The sequence below is a fragment of the Clarias gariepinus genome, chromosome 18 (assembly GCF_024256425.1).
Source record: "Clarias gariepinus isolate MV-2021 ecotype Netherlands chromosome 18, CGAR_prim_01v2, whole genome shotgun sequence".
In the NCBI taxonomy this organism is placed as follows: Eukaryota; Metazoa; Chordata; class Actinopteri; order Siluriformes; family Clariidae; genus Clarias; species Clarias gariepinus.
In genome coordinates this window covers 17,782,589-17,802,268 of record NC_071117.1, presented here as the reverse complement: position 1 = coordinate 17,802,268, position 19,680 = coordinate 17,782,589, and the positions used below count along the sequence as shown (strand labels likewise).

The window sequence follows — 19,680 nt, the reverse complement described above, 5'->3', positions numbered from 1 at the left end:
ACCGTTTTCCATTCACACACGCACACACGGCGTAGTTTAGCCAAGATTGACTAGAATGCAAACTATGCAGCAGCCAAAGCAGCTATAATCCTTTTGTGCTTGACTTTTCCTTGACTTTATTTATTGAATTATTTTTTTATTCACTGCATCAGTGCAAAAACAGACACGGATACATAGAAAGCACGCAGCTGTTCACACTTGATAACGGGAAACGCAAAAGCACTGTCATGAAGGCATGCTAACCTTTCTTTAGCATTTCAGCTTTCCTAGTGGCCAAGTTACAAAACTCAATAAATTAGCCACTCACGTAGTAGTTCCTTTTTCTTTCTTCAACAGAACCACAAGTAATGTCTTTTACAACGTTTGCTGATTGGATTTGTCCCACAGATGCACTGGATAGCTGGGAACGTTTTGAGTATACACGCATTGTACACTTTAAAGGGAACACTCAATAATGAGGGTAGCAGGACAGTGCATAAAATCTTGCAGATGAAAGCTTCAGGTGATGAAGCTAAATATCAGAATAGGGAGAAAATGTGTGCTGAAGGAGGAAATATCTTTTTGATTCTCAAGGGAGATCCGTACTAAGATCAGTACTGACCAGACTGGTTCAAGCTATCAGGAAAGCTGTATTAACCCAAATAACCACTCTTTACAACCATGGTGATCAAAAAATTATGTGAGAAGGCACGAAATATTAAACCTTGAGGTACAATGAGCTACTAGAGTACAAAATCCTATCCTGCACAGAGGACTACGCAAACCAGAGAAATGGAAATTAGACAATGACCAGGCGACAGTCTTCAGCTCATGTGAAGAATATATTTTAGAGCAAACACTCGATTCAAACTGACAGATTTTGGAACAAACAGCTGTTGACCATTTTGTAGAAAAAATTTAAGTTCAATTTCACGTAATTCAGTAGGACAGCTGAAGAGCACAGGCTTTGCTAGGAGGTTGCGTCTCCTGTTACACAACGTGGTGACACATAACCATGCTAAATAAAAACATTCTCCGGTTAGAAAGTCTGGTCTGAGTGATTAGGGATACCCAGCGGTAAATATGGAAATCCTCACAGCGCGGAAACGCTCTGAGGCTGCTTTATATAAACCCTAAAAATAAACACGGTATAAAGCGGATATCCTGAAGCTTTGACAGACACACTGTTTTGTCGTTAGAAACGTTGTGATTTCCATCACCTGCTTCCCTTTCCCAAGCCCAGGACTTCAAATTCATGAACTCAAGTAAGATGAATAAACCTATGCATGATCCATGACATCATACCTATAAGCTTTGTAGTATAATCTCACTTAACACCCTGAAACCCAGACACTACACTTCCTTTATTGGCATTTACTCTTTGGCGTCCAGTGTATGCTACACAATTCGCTACGGCGATGTCAGCATTTATTCTTGTGCACTAGTATGTTTGTTTTATGCTGCAGTTACACCGCCAAACCACTAGTTGGAGTTTGGGTTTCTCTGCCATTGTGCTACGTCTCTTTTACCGCCTCTAGTGGGGCGAATGAAATTGAGCAGATCTTGTAGGAGTTGAAGCTAAAATTTTTTTTATCATATATACATACATATACTTACATTTATTTTTTTATTAAAATTTAGATCTTCGATTAGTCTTTGACTGATTTGGTCCAAATTCATTCACATTTCAAATTGATTAAAAATGAAAGAGGCCATAAATTATAGAGGAAGAAGAAGAAGCTGGAAGCATGTTCTTTCCATGGGGACCAATCACAATTGCACAATTTGCACTGCTCAGACGTGTAGCATGTCTGGGAAAGAGCATGCCATGCTACGCCATAGGGTACTGCATAGAGCATGCAGCTACATGAGACCTACAGTGCAGACTTGATGCAGAATAATAAATGGAAACAATAATGAGAAATTGCAACGTACACAACAAATGGGTTTTACACCTTTGAGTTGCACAGCAGTAAAGTGCTCGCCCGTTTATCCATAGATTGCAAGTCACTTCAGGGGGCCTGAAGTGAGCTGATTGGCCGGGCTCTCTCGAGGGGAGGGATGGGAGGCTCTTAGTGCTCCCACATTAATCATGGCTCTACAGTCAGTCACGAGCATCTGTAAGCTCTCACAAGCAGAAGGAGTGTGTAACGCCACACAACAGCAGTTCGAATAAGATTTGGTTGGCTGGTGGCTCAGAGAAAACGCATGGTAGTCTTCCGGATCGCCCTGATTTGTAGTAGTAGCCTTAATGAGGGAGTGGCCTAATAATGGGTGGGAGTTAATTAGTGAGAAGCCTGAAAAAAATGCCTCAACTATGAATTTAATCAATGTCTTTAACCAGCAAGGAGTTTGACTAAAGAATTATTATGAGGATCCCACACTGTATGGATATACAGACAGTGTAGTTGGGAGACAATGTCACGTGCTCATATTTGAACATTTGGGTCTTAAGAGGTTAAGTCAGCTCTCGTGATGGCTTTGGACTTGTTTTTTTTGTGAATGCTAGTATTTTCTCCTGCAGACTGTTGATAAAATTATGAAAGCGCTTATAATTACGATTAGTCTGCCTTTCTTGCTTTGATTCCTAGCTGTCAAAACTAGAACTGGCGGAAACGCCCTAATAAACATACTCCGTCTCCTGGCTGTTACATGTACAGTACCACACCCCTACAAGAGCTAAACCAGAAATGGTTTTCGCTCCAGCCTTCGCAAATAATTAAACCATAAATTATATAGAGAGTGGGGTGGAGTGGGGGCAAGTTCTGGCATCCTGAGTTCATCCTGAGGAACTGCAGCACCTGGCTGTGTTTAGAAAGTTACCCACCTGGCTTTTTGTTCTAAAATGCATGGTTTAGTATGAATTTTCTAATACCACTGGGAACCTAGAAGCAATCTTTTACAACATAAGCCAGTTGGACATAAGGATGCTATAAATAATATACACTGTAATCTGTTCTACTTGGACATAACCACATTAAAGCACTCTTAGTGACTCACCTCAACCTTCTAACAGATTATACACAGTGATTAATACATCACAAGAATCAAATTCAATACATTGATATCATTAGTGAAATCAGAGGATTACACAGATGGCCCTTAGGTATAACACAGTAATAATAATAATAATAAAAAAAAAAAAACAGACTTGTACAAGATCAAGTTTCAGCTTTCAGCTTGTTATCTGAAAACAGGTTCAAATAATAAATCTTCTTCATATTAAGTCTGAAGCTCTAGGAACATAACTGGGACCATCCTGAACTTGGGTTCCTGTCTGTGAGGATGTTCTGCGTATGTTCTCCTCATATCGATGTGAGCTTCCTGAGGATTCTCCGGTGTTCTCCAGCCTGCCCAAAAATATCTTGTTTATCCTGCATTTCAACATTGTGTAGTTAAAAAAAGCACTCGCAGCTGGAAGTGTATGGAAATGACTTGAATAGGAAGTAATTGCAGCGTAACAATAAAATGAAAATGGATAATTCATGTTTTATGAGCATCTTCTTGACACAAGTTGTATCAGGCTGTTAACTAAGGAGTCATAACTTTTAAAAAGGCGCCCAGTGACTTCAACCACAACAAACCTCAATATCACCATTATCAAGGTTTAAGATTAGATTAATTATTAATTCATTATAGCTTTTAACTTGATTAATATAAATCCTTGAACAACTAAATTGCAATCTTACTCCCTGTCTTATTTTAAAAGATACGTTTTCTGAAAAAGAACTTCTGCTTCTTTTTCTTATTGGTTAAAAAAAGGAAAGAAAGTAAGAGCATGGACAATCTTAATGAATAAATCTGTATATTTTAAATGTAATATCTTCAAGTAAAAACAAAACAAATCCTCTAAAAATTATACAATTACATCCTGAAAATATACAGTATTTTATCAGCGTTATAAAAGTGACAGTAAGTGAGAAACTTTTATGAGAGTACAGATTTTCTACAAATTCTGAATTATAATAAATGCAGATAGTATTAGAGTTGAACAGTGAAAGACACTTGAATAAACAGGTGAACAACAAGTGTAGATTTACAAATACTTGTCGATTTTTTAGATGATAAATTATGGATGTGACATTTTTACATTATGGATTTGACATGTCCTCTACAAATATTAAAAACATGCTTAAATAGTACATTTTAATGTAATGGGGTTGTAATATTAATTATATATATAAAAAAAAAATAACTATGATGTCATTAAATCAGTAATTATTTCCTTTTTTTTGGCCTTTGGACTGTGCGAGGAGAACCGGAGTATCTGGTGGAAACCCACCAAGCACAGGGAGAACATGCAAACTCCATGCACACAGAGGCAGGTATTGAACCTGAACCCTGGCGGTGCTAGGCGACAGTGCCAACCCCTAATCCACCTTGCCACCTCGTAATGATCAATATTAAATTATTAATTATTACATGATTTATACCTAATACATAAACTTTGTGCCTCTGTGATTTTTAATGCTCAACATTGGACTTGTTAAATATAAAAGTTTAAATGTATTTAAAATATTTTAAGTGCATTAGTATGATTCGATCCCTATAAATTATGTCGCCCCCCCCCCCCCCCCCCCCCCCCCCCCATTGAAGACATCACCATTGCATGGAATTGCCCTCTACCAGTTTTTCAGCTTTTGCTTTGAAATTGGCTGAACTGCTTAACCCTTCAAAGGCTTTAATTTAAATGGATTTAAATCTTTAACAATATCCTTCTGAAGGGCACTGGGATGCATACAATTGAAAAACTTCATAAGGGTCATGTTACAACAGTACTTGGTTAATCTAAATAGATTATTTTTTCTTACTGAGGGCGAAATCAACCATCACTTAATGGCAACAGGGGCAGATAAATTAGCACTTAAAAGGAGCGAGTTCATTTTAAATTCAGTAGGAGACGCTGCAAGGCTTGATTAATGGTATTTGACTTCTAGTGCTTCCAAATACAGGTATTAGAGCGAAGTAGATGTTCTTCCAGTGGGGGTTTGGGGTTCTGCCAGCTTTTCCCACATTTGAGCCAACATTCTGAAAGAAACCGTTCTAACATCTAGTAGTCAAACCAAACAGAAACACTCATAAATCTTCTCGTTCGTTTTCATGCCAGCTTGAACCTCTGAGCAAGAAAACTACTCATTTATATAGAGAGATTAGCCTGTTTGCTAAAGGCCGGCAACTCCTGAGGCTTTTCTGTAAGGAAGCTAATGCTTAGAAATGAAAGAGCAGGCGGCTCTGATTTCACAGAGTCTCGGTGTTAAACTAAATTACTTCGCTACCGCACAGTAAAGTGCTTCTTATTGCCTTTTTGGCTACCTGCACACGCTCGACTGGAAAAAGAATTACAGTTAAATACTGCACGCGCTACATTAAAATTCTCACTGCAACTTTGTATCTGTGTTGTATTTTATTATCGTTTTCAAGCGATGATAAAAATATGATAAAGAACAGTGCAGTCCTCATGGGCTAATGAAACATTCTTCATTTTAAAGCCTATAAATAATTGATGGGCTTCCTAATCAAGGGGTGTCTGATGGAGCATCCCTCCTGAAAATCTCCTCAATGTCAATTTCATAACATGTCAGACAATTACGGCAATTACAGATAGAAGAGACGGAATGTGGAAACATTAGGGCTGTACAGCATTGCTCTGGAAACTATTTTCCCATTACAACGGAGCCATCCTTTGCAGAAGAGCCTGGAGGACGTGCTGCCTAATCCGGCGAGACGGGTTTTTGTAGCTTTCAAGCTCCCCTTTGCCCCTGAAGGATTAGTGCCTTTGACACTGGGATATTTAATTCATTCTGGGAAGCATATAATTAAGATTAGGCAAATCAGAAAGCTACATTTCTCACATAAGCTAACTAGTGGTTACACGGAACTCTTGACCCTAATTTGTATAGGACAGAAGACATGCATATGGAAGTGCTCATACTTAACAAAGTGACTCTACGTCATTGCACGTTTATAAATGTGGATCGTCCAAGAGAGGCTCTACTATCTGTTTTTACTTAGGTTAAAGCTGCCAGAAACTTTTCACAAGTCTCACAAGTCTCCTAAAGATCTTCTAGCAAAAAGAACTTCATCACTGATTATAAAAATCATGTTTTTAAACACATTTCTTTTTCAAATAATTTATTTAATAATTGATTAATTTTTATTTTGAAATTACACAGAGAACAACATGCACTGCTTTATGAAAAACAATCAAGCAATATATATATATATATTGAAAAATCAATATATCAAAAATAACAAGCAGGTAAGTTAGTTATAATTGCAAACATTTCCACATCCTCTCAAAAGATAAAAAGGCTCACTCTTTAGAAAGCTGTGTCACAAGATAGCAATGCATTACCCACACACACACACACACACACACACACACACACACACACACACACACACACACACACGTGTTTATGACTAGGGTCAGGCAGTAAATTATTAGTCACCGGAATGCTCGGGGTTGTTCATGATCGCCTTGCCGAAACCAGGATAACCGGTTTTTATGTTTAAAACATGCACTGATTTATTACCTGCTCAGATATTAACAGTACCTCGTAATTTCCACACAGAAATGTGCAATAAAAAGTGATGGTGTGTTTGTTCTTTTAAGTAGCAATCACTGTAGCGAGTCCCACAGGGACTTTTTATTCTCACATATGGAAAAAAAGTGAAATTTAAAGTTCTTTTAATTCATTTGCTCTGTTACTTACTACAGTACATGCATGAACTCCAAGAAAATATATTTCCCCACTGCTTATTTTTAGTATGTCTTACTTGTAATCACAATCCATATATAATGTATTGTATTATGTGATCTTTTAACAACATACCTGCGACCAGAGAACATTACTATGTTCTGCTTATGTCATCTATCACAGAAATCTTCACTTGTGCAAAAAATATGGTTTAAAGGCCCCATATTTGACTATTAGATCTCACCAAATGCACCAAGGATTGTCTCTTAATTAAAAAATACCACTCCTGGTTTAAATGTGCTGTTTCAGTGTCTATGTAAATGCGATACTGTTGAGCCACACCCCTCCAGAGAGCAGCAGAGCTGAGCACCAACTGGGGAGGGGCTGTTCTTATATGACATCACATTAGGGGGAAATCTATAAAAATAAGCTGATATTTTTTTCTTACTTTTTTTTTCGTAAATGCACACTGGAGTCCAATCTGAATGTCTAAAAAGTAATAAAAATTAAATTTTTGCATACTAGGGGCCTTTTAAATAATGGCTCAAAGTGAGGTAATATTGAGATATTATCCTCTGGTCATTTTTCTTTTACATTATGCCACTGGCAATTGTTTATTTGTAGGATTTATTTGAAAGGGTTCAACAACTCAAAAAAGAAACAGAAATAAAACAAAGCTTTTATGTGGTTTTCAAGCTATATTTATACTTGACATTAATGTGAGGCACCTTGAGTGAAATGTTGGCCAGTGACTTTGCAATCGCAATGTGTTACGTTAAACAGTTAATATCATAACCCTATACAGATTTATCTTCTTTAGTCTGCATTAACGGACCTAACCAACCCTCCAACCCATGAAACTGGGAAACACACTGGAGCTTTTACCTGCCTGGTGGCCTAGCTAATAATTTCATGACTGGGCCATCCCTGAGGAAAAGGAAAGGTCTCTTTGGAATGTGAAACGTGAGCTAGGAAAAAAAAATGGAGAGGGAAAAATATCTGTTTTCCGGAGCCTCCAAATCCTTAGAACCAATTCAGCAGCTGGTGCGAGAAAAAGAAAAGAAAAGACACTGAGATAAAGGTGTACCGGCCCCAGAGAGAGGGAAAAAACGCAGAGAGAGTGGAGTGATAGCATTCATCACCTGTCTACTACTGACTTCCTGAACCTGTCAGTCAAAGCAATTTCACCAGCGACAGACAAATAGCCCAGAGAACGCTAAGCCACCAAACAGCGAGAGGACAGAAAGAGGGAGAAAAGAAGCGAGACATCCAAACAACATGATTTAAGGCTTTGTAACCATGGTACATTATACTGTACGTTTTCACTGAAAGATGATTTTTTTTTTCTGGAAGATGGTTTATTCCCACATGATGTTTAAAAATCACAAAAAAAAGAGGTGATGTGTAAATTTCATTGATCTTAAGTTTTTTGTTTTTTTTATTATATACCAATTTCGAATGATTGTAACACTTTAAAATTCTGACAGTTTTTGCCACTACTGGAGCAACACTAACAGTGTGGACCCTGCCCTCTCTGCTTGCAGCATTGCCCTGCTGAAAAATGCAGGAACCTTCCCGGAAAACGGCAGCATCTGGATGTCAGCATAGAGTATTGTGCAAAATTCTTGACCCATTCATGAGTCATTTCTTCACATTTTGCCTCCAAAGAGCCAGACTTCATTGTGTTTTAATGTAGTCTTGAGAAACAGTTCTTCTGGCTTCCTGAGGGACTTTTTTTGCCTCACATTTAGTCACATTTTTGGATCTCATTTTAATCCAGTCCATGTACCGGACTAGTTTTAGAGGAATGGTTATTTATAATATCATTAAAAAAATCTAACTGAAAAAATAAACCAGTAAAAAACAAGTGCAAATGATGACAGATGACCAGGCTGGTGATTAGTACTGTATACTGGTGATTAAGGATGGACATCACCAGTCACCTCCTGATATGATACTATCACGATACATAAAGGCTAATTGGATTTTAAAAAAAATGATGGCTCAAGACTTTTGCACAATACTGTATAAGTACTGTAAAATAATGTTTTACATTACAAATCATGTAAAATGTGTTCACATCATCCTGCAAGTGGCAAGTTCCCTATACGAGAAAAGATGCTGGCTTTTGGACCTGGCACTGATAACAGCCTGGATGGTTTGTGTACTGTTATGCATGATAAATGTCCAATAAATATTTGAAATGTTGTCTCACCAAACAACTGAATGTAATTTCATTCTGCTCCCGTCTATCTCTAATGAGAACGAGGCCAGAGAAGTCAGCAGCACTTCTGGAAAAGTATGGCTTCTGCTCAACGTAATAAAGCCTTAATTTGCATCGGTGGGTTCAGCAGAGAATTTGTTTGGACTGACCAAGATTTACCAAAATCCGTCCAATTTGTTTCTCAGGAAGCTTTTTTCAAATGCAGGAATATTCGCTGATGCACACTGGCAAATTGGTGAATCCTGATCCAATCTTGCTCGTGAGGAACTAGGGCAATGTAATTACATTTTTGTTGCAGCCCAAATATTAATTTTAGATTGTGTCAGTAAATGTGTATTTTTCATTATTAAAAATACACATTTTATTTACATAAGCTCAACTATAAACACAGCCTTATTAAAAGTCTGTAAATACAAACCTCCTTGACATCTATGCATTATTGTTATACTGATCCTTACCCATGTCTGTGGGATCCTCTTGACCGGCCTGAGTGGTACGAGTACCCAGAGTAAGTGGACTCGGTGTCCATGGTAACGGGTTCCTGCCCCAGCGATTGGCTGAGGGCGTTTAGTATGTTGTTCGGCTTGGCTTCGGGCAGGTGTAGCGGGAGCTTGTGGACGTTTTTATCTGCCAGGAAGTGGGACTCACTCAGGAGATTGGTGTGGCGTGTGTGCTGTCGAGTGTCAATCTTGGATATGAGCCTGGAGGCTCCCAGCCGTCAAACATCAATCTGAAACAACAGTTTAAAAATTCAGGTCTGTAAAAAGTGTGTGCAATGGAAAATAGTTCATTGTGAATTTCAAACAGCAAAAGCAGCTATTTATTACATGACCATAATTACATCATCTAAAGCTCTGAGAAGGAGGAAATGAGTTTGGCTTTGAGATTGAAGTTTGGCCATGTACAGTACATCTGTATAAATAAATTAAAAGGTTTTGTTAGTTCTGAGACACTGGTCATATACTGTACAATGATATCTTTACATGTCATACATTGGAGGAAACGAAACCAGTTTTGGAAAACTTTCTGTCTGTATGTTTGTCCACAAAAAAACTGGTTAGAATTAAATGAAACTAATATATTTACTTAAAAACTTAGATATTTGCCTGAAAGTACTGAAATCATAATAGTAGGCAGAAGTGACGTCATGAGCATTTATGTGCCAGATTACATCACATCATCCAGGGCTTTTTTGCCATATTTAATAACAATTTTAACAAATCTACTTTAAAACAAGCCACTAAAAAGCTACTGGACTTGTTTAATGTAAACAAACACCTGCACTAATTCATTAGAAAATCTAAACTAATTTTTTTACCGCCCAAATATTAACTGAAATGGTGAAAGTGAATTTTACCGCATTGGAGTCATTTTAAGACAAAACGTAATCTTTATCCAATCCACTTTTAATTCACACTCCGATTACCAAACTGGGACTGTATTTGGCTGATGACAAAAGAAGTGAACTTAGAGTAAACAAAGCATTTTTTTTTGTCTTAATGAGTAAGGAAACGAGGCCGAAAGACATGTACGTGGGCTTCAATCTAAAATAATATCACTGAGTACAATAAAGCTGATCAGCTTATTTTTAGATTGAACCTCTTTACCCGTCAACAACAGGTACTTAAGCTGGGACATTAATAAATAGAGGACAGAGGATGAACTATGAAATAGTGACACTGCTGTGTTGTCATTTGCATAGGTTGCGTAATTATGTCACAGTTGTTGAGCCGTTCTAGCTCGCTCCTTTTGCCATAAAATAGCAGAGTTATAACCAAATACTTTGTTTTGAGAATTTGAGACTGTTGAATGTTAAAGGACAATCCATGCTTTTTAAAGACACTTGTTGAGATCTTGAAGGTCTGGGACATACATGCTGTATCCAGTAATTATTTAGACATTGTTAATGTTCGCTCCATTTATTTATTCTATTTATTTTTTATATGGATGAGTCACCAAACTGTACTTCAGTTTGCTTGACCACGCCCCCTGCACTAGACCACACCCCTTCACCACAATCTTAATCTCAATTTTCTAAACATTTCAACTAAACTCCATAACTACTATCCACCATCTTTGAGCTTTAATTATTGATTATACATTATTGTTGCTATTAAGCTTTTCAATTTAGTTTCATCATGAAAGTTAATATTTTTAATGAAGTATTCATCTTGATTATTGGTTACCACATGCACGAAACAATCTTTAAAAATGTAAAAGCTGAAAGATGGCGGGTCCAATTTGTAATCTGATTAATTAATTAATTAATTAATTAATTAATCAACTGTTCTGATAATCGATAGATTAATCAAATATCTAATTAGTCCTTAGATGCAGCCCTACTATATACTACAGTATATTACTATATTAATATTTATACTTTAGGGTCGTACTGTGACTCACTCCTCGCAGTCGAACTGCACTACTCTCAGCCTGACAACTTATCAGAATGATTTCCAGACACCATGACACCATCGCCAGCCGGAGACACACCACAGGCACAATAAGACTGACAGGTACTGAGTGACTTTCTGAGGTCTGCCAACACACACAGAAACACACACACACACACACACACACACACAGATTTCAGAGGATGAGCTCAATCAGCGAAACCTTGTATTTTAAAATAAGGTGAAAGGACAGACCTTTCTGTTCCACACACTTTATCGCAGACACTTCAGTTAAAAATGGCTTCCATGTTAAGATTAGAGCCGTCCTAATCAGGGGGTATTGACAGGAGGACTGTCACTCATCTGCTAAGACCATTGTCAATCTTCTTCATAACTGTGCAACATTTTTTTTGCTTCATTTTTTGGTGATTTGCTTAACCAGGCTTGACCTGAATAGCACTAGTTATAATTGCTCGCTAGAGGTTTCATCATTTCTGCTGAATTCTGACTAACAATCAGTGGCACAGGTGCCCGATTGTCTGTGTGTGTGCTTCTCTAAGGGTGTAAGTGCCTAAGTATTATGAGGATGGACACTAAAAAGAAAAGGAAAAAAAAAAAAAAAAAAAAAAACATGGTGTGTTTTATGATCATTAAGATGATACTCTTTTCACAAGGAAACCCACAGAAGAGCCAATTTAACGATGCTTGGAGAGATTCGACATAGAGCAGGCCCTGTGGTGTTTTTCAAGATGCTCAGCTGTGATTTTAAAGGACTTTAATGAGTCTCTGTTTAAAAAAGAGACGAGAGGAATAGAGAGTGCCAGGCTCGGTACATGCTACCAGCTATACTCAACTTCTGTGTGTAGATCTACAGCTGAATATTAAGGGTTTGGGCAGGAACTGACAAGCTGAGCCTTGCCCGAAAGCTGCAGTGTGAACGTGTGTGTTGCAAGATTTAGAGAGAGAGAGAGAGAGAGAGAAAATGAGAGAGAGAGAGAGAGCTGTCTACTAAACATACACACAGTCTGAGTCTGAAGTCAAAACTGAATCACACACTGAAAATAACTGCATTCCTAAAGAGCTGGAAGACAAACTACAAAGGAAATTCCACACAAAATCTGATTTCTAGCATTTTTACATCATTATTTTTAAGCATACCTTCATAATGATTGATGGCAAAAAAAACATATTATGTTTCTAATGTTTTATTAATTGCAAAGACTCTTAAACAGAAATACTTTGTACTAACACAGAGTATAGTGTTCGGTCGTATCTCCAGAATAGAATAAAAAAAACATTTTCTCCAGCATCTCTCTACTTTGTGCACAACCTCTCGCTAAACTTGTAGAAAGTCAGAATCTTCTAAATCTTTTTTTTACACTGGATTTAATTATAGATTTTCAGCACTGGATTTAATTACAGTTTTTTTGCAATTAATTTAATTACCAATTTTTTTTTTTTTTCAGCACTGGATTTACTTACAGTTTTTTTGCAGTGGAATTAACTACCAATTTTTTAGCACTGGATTTAATTACAGATTTTTACAACTGGATTTAATTACAGATTTACACCACTGGATTTATTTATAGATTTTTAAAACCGGATTTTATTACAAATTTCCAGCACTGGAAAATCTTCCACTTAGATTCCATCCTAATTCTAATGCAGATTAACTTTTAAAAAAACAGCATGGTTTTTCTACAGGAGCATGAATTATCCATTTACTGTTCTGAATAAAATCTCTGGTGAAGACATTTTTAAAAAGGTTTCAAATGGTCCTCAATAAAATCACTGGCTACAACATGGCGACCCTTTTTTTTTTGGCTCTCTTTTAGCTCAATAATGTAACTCCTGCCACAGAGTTGGGAAAATAAAATTTTATCTGTCACCATTTCTATTCTTTCCTCAGGCTATAAATAACGGCTGCTTAATCTGATAACATTGTGCTCACAAAACGGAAAGTGTGTTACTACTCCGACTACGGTACAACCTGCCTCCTCGTATTTTCTGTTTAGATTCTGTAAAGCTGCTTTGCGACAACGAACATTGTTAAAAAATTTTACATTGTACCAGCAGAATTTGACACCACTGACAAGAAAATAGCAGTTGCGCCTGCCTTTGATAATTGTCAATATAATTAGTCAAGTTCTTGTTTCTTATTACCTTGGCTATGACGATTGCTACCATTTTTTTTACTTCTTAGTCACAGAACAAAATTTTGGTAAGATGATACCTGTGATCCAGAGACAAAGGCCAGAATTGAGGCAAGTTTGGATTATTGCAACAGAAATGCCTTGTAAATTTCCGTGTTTTTTGACTGAGCAGGAAGAAAAAGAAAAAGAAAGAGCAAACAGTAGGTAGAGTGAAAGAGAGGGAATGGGGTCATCCGGGTTATTATAAAGCAGCATGAAGTGACGCTAACTGGAAAAGAACTGGAATCCTAAAACATAAAACATCTAAATCGTGCACATGTTTTAAAAAAGGCTGAACATCTGTAAATAACAATCCAAACAACTAGCAACTAGTGGAAGCGTTGCTTGCCAGTGTACAGTCCTGACCTCTCTCCAAGCCATTTTCCCATGTCTGGCTCATTAAAAGCAGTCCTGGAAAGCCAGTGTTTCAGACGTAAAGCTTGCGGTCCAATTATGGCTCCAGTATAATAAGAAAACTTCCTACATGATGGTATCCATGCACTAGTGATGGATTGTAGCAGGGGATTATACAGAGAAATAAAGGGATTTTTTTTACCTCTCATAATTGTGTTCTATACAATCAAAAATCCCGGTTTGACTTGAACACACCTCGTATTATATCACATAAGACTGATGAAACACCTAACACAAGTTTCCCACAATTATGAAACTAGACTTGATGCAAGCTATAAAAGAAAAAAAAAACTTGTGTGATCAATGAGACACAGGTTACCGTGACAACCATTCTGTAAACGTTCTAATACAGTAACAAGGTGAGGTATGTGGGAGCGATATGATGTAACACGTTCTCATAATTATTTTCCCATTAAAAAAAAACTTGAATTATTTTTAGATCTCGCTCGCCCTAATCTCGTCAGTGAGAAGTAAGTGAGAAGGCACTGGACTGGAATCTGAAGGTGAGCATTAGGGAAAAAAAATAAATAAAAAAAATTCACTAAGCTCCACGTGTTCGTGATACCTGCACCGTGCACATTGTCTTGGATTAGCGTAACAGAAATTGATAGCATCTGTCAGATAGACTCGCTGAGGCAGTGTGGGCGGAGTTGCAGAAGTAAGCCACAGATCCCTCCCAGACACATCACACACGGCAGTGTCAAATCCGACAAGTCGTGTTACGGGGAACGCTACGCACAGGCTTCGTGGACATATGCGCAGAAAACGTGATAAGCTTTTTTTGTATGTGTTGATAGCATCTCTGTTTATATAATCTCTTAGATAGGCGCTTCTTTACAGATGCGTTGAGTCATGAATGTAAATACGACACAGAGGAATTGAAGTGTATCGACAACTTGCCACAAAGCTGGGGGAAAAATGTGGATGATGAGCGTGATACTATCAAATACGTATTTCCTCTGTGTCATCTCAAGAGAGGGCAAAATGTAAAATAAATATTAATCCATAGTCGGTTTGTAGTTTGGTTCGAATTACTGTGTCCTATGGCACTGTTAAAAATTATTAAATAAAAAAATCAGTCACAAAGTTTCCGAGATAAAATTAAAAACAGAAATTTCTCCTTAATCCCTCAGGACAGGATCAGAAGTCGAATCGAGGACTGCATCCCAGCTCCGTACATTCATCCCTCCATTTCCAACACGACAAGGGATTATGCAAATATCATGACTACTCACTAATAACAGCTAGCACCATAAAAGCTTAAAAAAAGAGTCCCCAAAGTCCCAATAGTCAAATCTAAAAAAAAACTGAAAAATGACCCTGATGAGGTGACGTGACAGCGTTACAGAATGATGCTCAGTAATGAGAAAGACTGGCAGTGTTATAAATCGAAGCACTGCTGCAGTATGTGTGTTTCGCAGGTTTGCTTCGGTTAATTAAACTGCAGCAGGAGGTTTACGATTTGCAGAGCAGGTTAAAAGATAAAATCAGATGCTGTGTTTAAAAGCTTCCGCATTACCGGCTCGGCGTTGTAGTGCATTTACAGTGCTGGCACTTACGCCTTGCGTTTCTTTTAGTTAAAGTGCTTCCCAGGGAAACCGAAAATCAAGAGCGGATGTTTATACAGTAGTTAAGGGTGGATTGTGTGTAACACATCATTGCCCTGGTTCTTCAATAAGAATTGGACATTATTAACTGTGACAAGGCTCTTTATAAAAATAAAGTAACAGCACTGGAGAGCCCGGGTTCTTGTATAGCAAAGTAACCATGATGAACAACAGACTGTTTTCTGAGCGAAGCTAAGATGCATTGGAGAAACATGTTTTGCTGCTTTGCTCTACAGTTCAAATTCACCAATAAAATACTACGCTATTAAAGTCCATACGGGAAAAAAACAGGCTGCAAGGAAACATGTATCGTACCCTGAGACTGTGGATGTCTTAAACCTACCACTTGATTGCCTTCGCACAACAATCTTCACTTCCTGGCAATGTCAAGCCAGAACCATGCAATCATTCCCTTCTGATTGGATTAGGGTTAGCTTAGTAGACAATGCACTGGACTATTGCTGGGAATGTTCCAGGTTTAAACCCCACTACCACCAGGTTGTCACTGTTGGGCCCTTCAGCACGGCCCTTAATCCTTGCTTTGCTTGAGTGAGGAAGAAGCAGAGTTTAGCACTGATCTCAAGTTGTAGGCATGGTGGCGGTAGCATCATGCATTGGCGTTATTTTTATACATTGCACAATGTGGATAATGTATAATGAAGACAGATGCCTTTAAAAATTTGAGCTGCGAATAGTATTTGCATAAAAATGCGAAAGAAAGTGCATTTGAAAATGTAAAATATTTAATCACAAAATGCTGCAATTTATTCCAGATAATATACACATATTACCACATAATATACAGGTTTTTCAATGAGAAGTGTGTACCCGTAGCAGAGAGTCCATTTAATGAAGGACAATAAATACACTGACTTTTACACTCCATCAGTTCTGAAACAAAGCAAGCTAGTCAAAGTTGCGTTCACCTAGGCATGTGAGTTGACACAGCTGGATGATGCTTCTCTAAGCCTTTCTTTCTCAGAACTGGTGCAGCTGGAGACGGCATCATTAAAGATGTAAGCAATCTGTGTCCACCCACATCACACACATTATTATTAGTACAACTACAAAGCGCATACTTTCTGTGATAATTAAAAAGCGCAAATCAGAAATCAGGAATACTTTTTTTAAATGCCTAGAAGAATGACTAGTCTGTCTGATCAGTCCACCCAAGAAGACCCAAATTTCACTCACCATGAGCTGGAAACTGATTAAGGTAGTCAGGAGCAACCTAAGAACTGAAACACCAGTGTCACTGTCTACAGTCAAGTGAGTTCATATCACTATTGGCTAAAAAGCTGCCATCCATAAAAGAAACCTCTGGTCCAAAAACCAACACCTTCAAGCTTGGCTACACAGTGTGCAGCTGATCACATGGACTGAGACAAATGGCTACTTTACTGGAGAAGTAAAGTATTCAACCTTATGAACACTATAGCAGTTGTTAAGCATGGTGGCGGTAGCATCATGCATTGACGTTGTTTTTCTATCAATGGATCTGATGGACTGCACAACGTGGATAATGTATAATAAAGACAGATGACTGTAGACATGTAGAACGACAAATTCTTTGAGCAATTTAATATAACTGGAGCTGGAATGTAAGCATGCACGCATTGAGCATGATGGTTAGGATGGAAGGAGAAGAAAAAGCTGGATACTTGCTGAATATGGAAGCATTTTAGGAAGCTCTCAAATTTCTGGCTGAGGGACACACATACTGTATACTGCATGTATGAACACAGTGTGCCGGTGCACAGATCAGTGCACAGCGCTCAAGTTCGAGGAGGTCTTGAGCATGGCACAACTCGAATGAAATATTAATGCCAACGATACCTGAACATGGTAGTGGACACTGTTTAGAATACACTGTCATCAAAGTCATGTGTTGCATCCAAAATCTATGTGTGCGAGCAGCATGCACCGATCTCACCCTCAGCCACAGCTGAGAAAGTAGGAAGGCATGCGAGAGAGAGAGATTTATTTATTTATGTACTGTAAAAGCCAAGAATGGTCTTGTGCTTCAAACTAAACCATGTGACCCCCAAGCTTCTTCAAAACGGCTCTAGTGCTGCACAATTAATTACATAAAATTAAAACAATGCAATTAGTGAAAAACAAAAGGCCGCAATTTATTACACTTAAAACACACATAGTCGAGAGTTTATGTAATCAATAATTTAAGTATTTGTTTGATGGGTATATATAATTTTGAGCATTTTTTTTTTTGTTTTGGCAAATCCTCTTAATGAGATCATTTGTTCAATTATTTGCTCTTCGCCCAGATAAATACGTTTGAATAAAAAAAGGGTACATTCGAAAGTTGCATATCAAACTTGTCAAAATAATCACAATGTGATTTTTTTAAACAAATCCTGCAGCCCTACAAAGCACCCTTGTCTTATTTTTTCTTTTGCAGTGACCTCCGTACATGCCAAGATGAAGTGTGCGATGATGGAGTTGAGTGCCTCTCATACCGAAACAGCCAAACAGCCATATCAAATCTCACCTCTGTGCTCAACCGCACTCTATTAATCAGAGTGGAGTTTCATTTACACAGGTCTCGGCGACCGAATACAAAACACATGTACTTGCATGGCACACTCTCTTTGTTTTAAACTTTTATGGCTCGTTTATTCCCAGACCTTTCCAGAAAGAGCATTCCGACTGATTAAACAAAAGAAGAAGAAAAAACAACAAAGAAAAAAGTCTTTTAATGAAGGAAGTTCTTTAACTTGGCATGCCTTTTTGTGCGACTGAGATTTTGTGCGAGAGATTTTGTCTCTATAACACTCACGAGTGAAACGGAAAGGCATTTTGATTAAAACATTATGCTTTCACTTTGACCACTAGTTATACCCAGGCTTGAAAGAGAATTGGTCTCTGTAAGGGATGTGACACTGTGAAAGATCACATGGACATCTTAAGGCAGTTATAGCCCGTTTTGTTTTGACGGATGGGAGCATGCCGAAGGTGTCACGTTTAATTTTTTGCCCTCAGGAAAACTTGGTGACTTTATATAAAAAAAAGGAGGCCCAAAGCTTGAAATGTAATTTTCCGCCTTGTCCGACTTTTTCAGCGCGATGATTCATTGCACTGGACCATGAGGATCAACCAAAACATTCTTCTTTAATAAAAGTTTGCAACATGGTGTGTTTTTATCTTTATATGTTCTGTTTCTGAGAGTATCAGAGGTAACACCAATTTTTTGTTTATTTAAATAGTAATGTTGATCCTTCCACGACTGGCGGAACTAACTCAATGCAAAAGACGGAGCCGGCGCCCGACAGTTAGTGTAATGAACAGTATTGGGTGTAACGCGTTACAAAGTACTGTACTTGCAAAAATTTAATCCGTTATTCAGACAATTTACGTAATCCGTAAGCCAGACAGCAGTGATTCCGTTAGTGTGTGTGTGTGTGTGTGTGTGTGTGTGTGTGTGTGTGAAAGTCGTCCTAGAAGTAAAGTCGTCCTACTACTTGTTAGTTTTGTCCCTTGTTTTAGCCGTGAACAAAACAATATGGACAATTCAGAGGCAATTCACAAGGATTTAGAGACAATTATTAAGAAGAACAAAGTGTTGTTATAATGACATAACGTCATCGGATGAGTTTTCTTGCTGAAAGTGCTTCCGTGACTGGTTTTGAATGTGGATTTTGGCCAGCTGCTGCTCTCCCCTTAATACTACAAACCACACTAACCTACTTGCACCCATGCTGGTGACCGAGAGTTAGTGTAATTAATTCCCGTTAACACACCAGTGATGCACAGTGATACATATAGTTAAACATCCCAGTGGTTAATATATCACCACTCATGGAATGCCTCTCATCAAATTAACGTACTCTGTTGGAACTGTTGGGTTACAGTTCAAGTTTGCTAATTCAAAAACATAATAATTTAGTCAAACACCCATTTTTAGACTCCTTTTTAGACATTCATGTTTGGTATTCTTAATAACCAAAATAACTTCAATTGTTACTTGTTAGCTCATTTGGTGACTTGGCTAACTGTGTTATAGTTGTAGCTTAGCCTTTGATGAAATACTCACAAATTTTTCCGACTATATCCTGAACCAATATTTTGGCTGAATTTTTCGTTGCCTTGCAAAGCAGATTCAGCTTCAAACATTCAAACCGGGCGCACGCACTTCCGGTTTCACACACTTCT

At 37.9% G+C, this 19,680-nt stretch overlaps 1 protein-coding gene across 1 annotated transcript in view; it reads right to left on the bottom strand.

Annotated features, from left to right (window-relative positions):
* Positions 1 to 19,680, bottom strand: part of LOC128506209 (vang-like protein 1) — a 57,426-nt gene that overhangs the window by 26,598 nt on the left and 11,148 nt on the right. The window contains exon 2 of the mRNA XM_053476548.1: positions 9,363 to 9,634. Coding sequence (XP_053332523.1) covers positions 9,363 to 9,433 — 71 coding nt within the window. The 5' untranslated portion in view covers positions 9,434 to 9,634. The remainder of the gene's footprint in view (positions 1 to 9,362; positions 9,635 to 19,680) is intronic.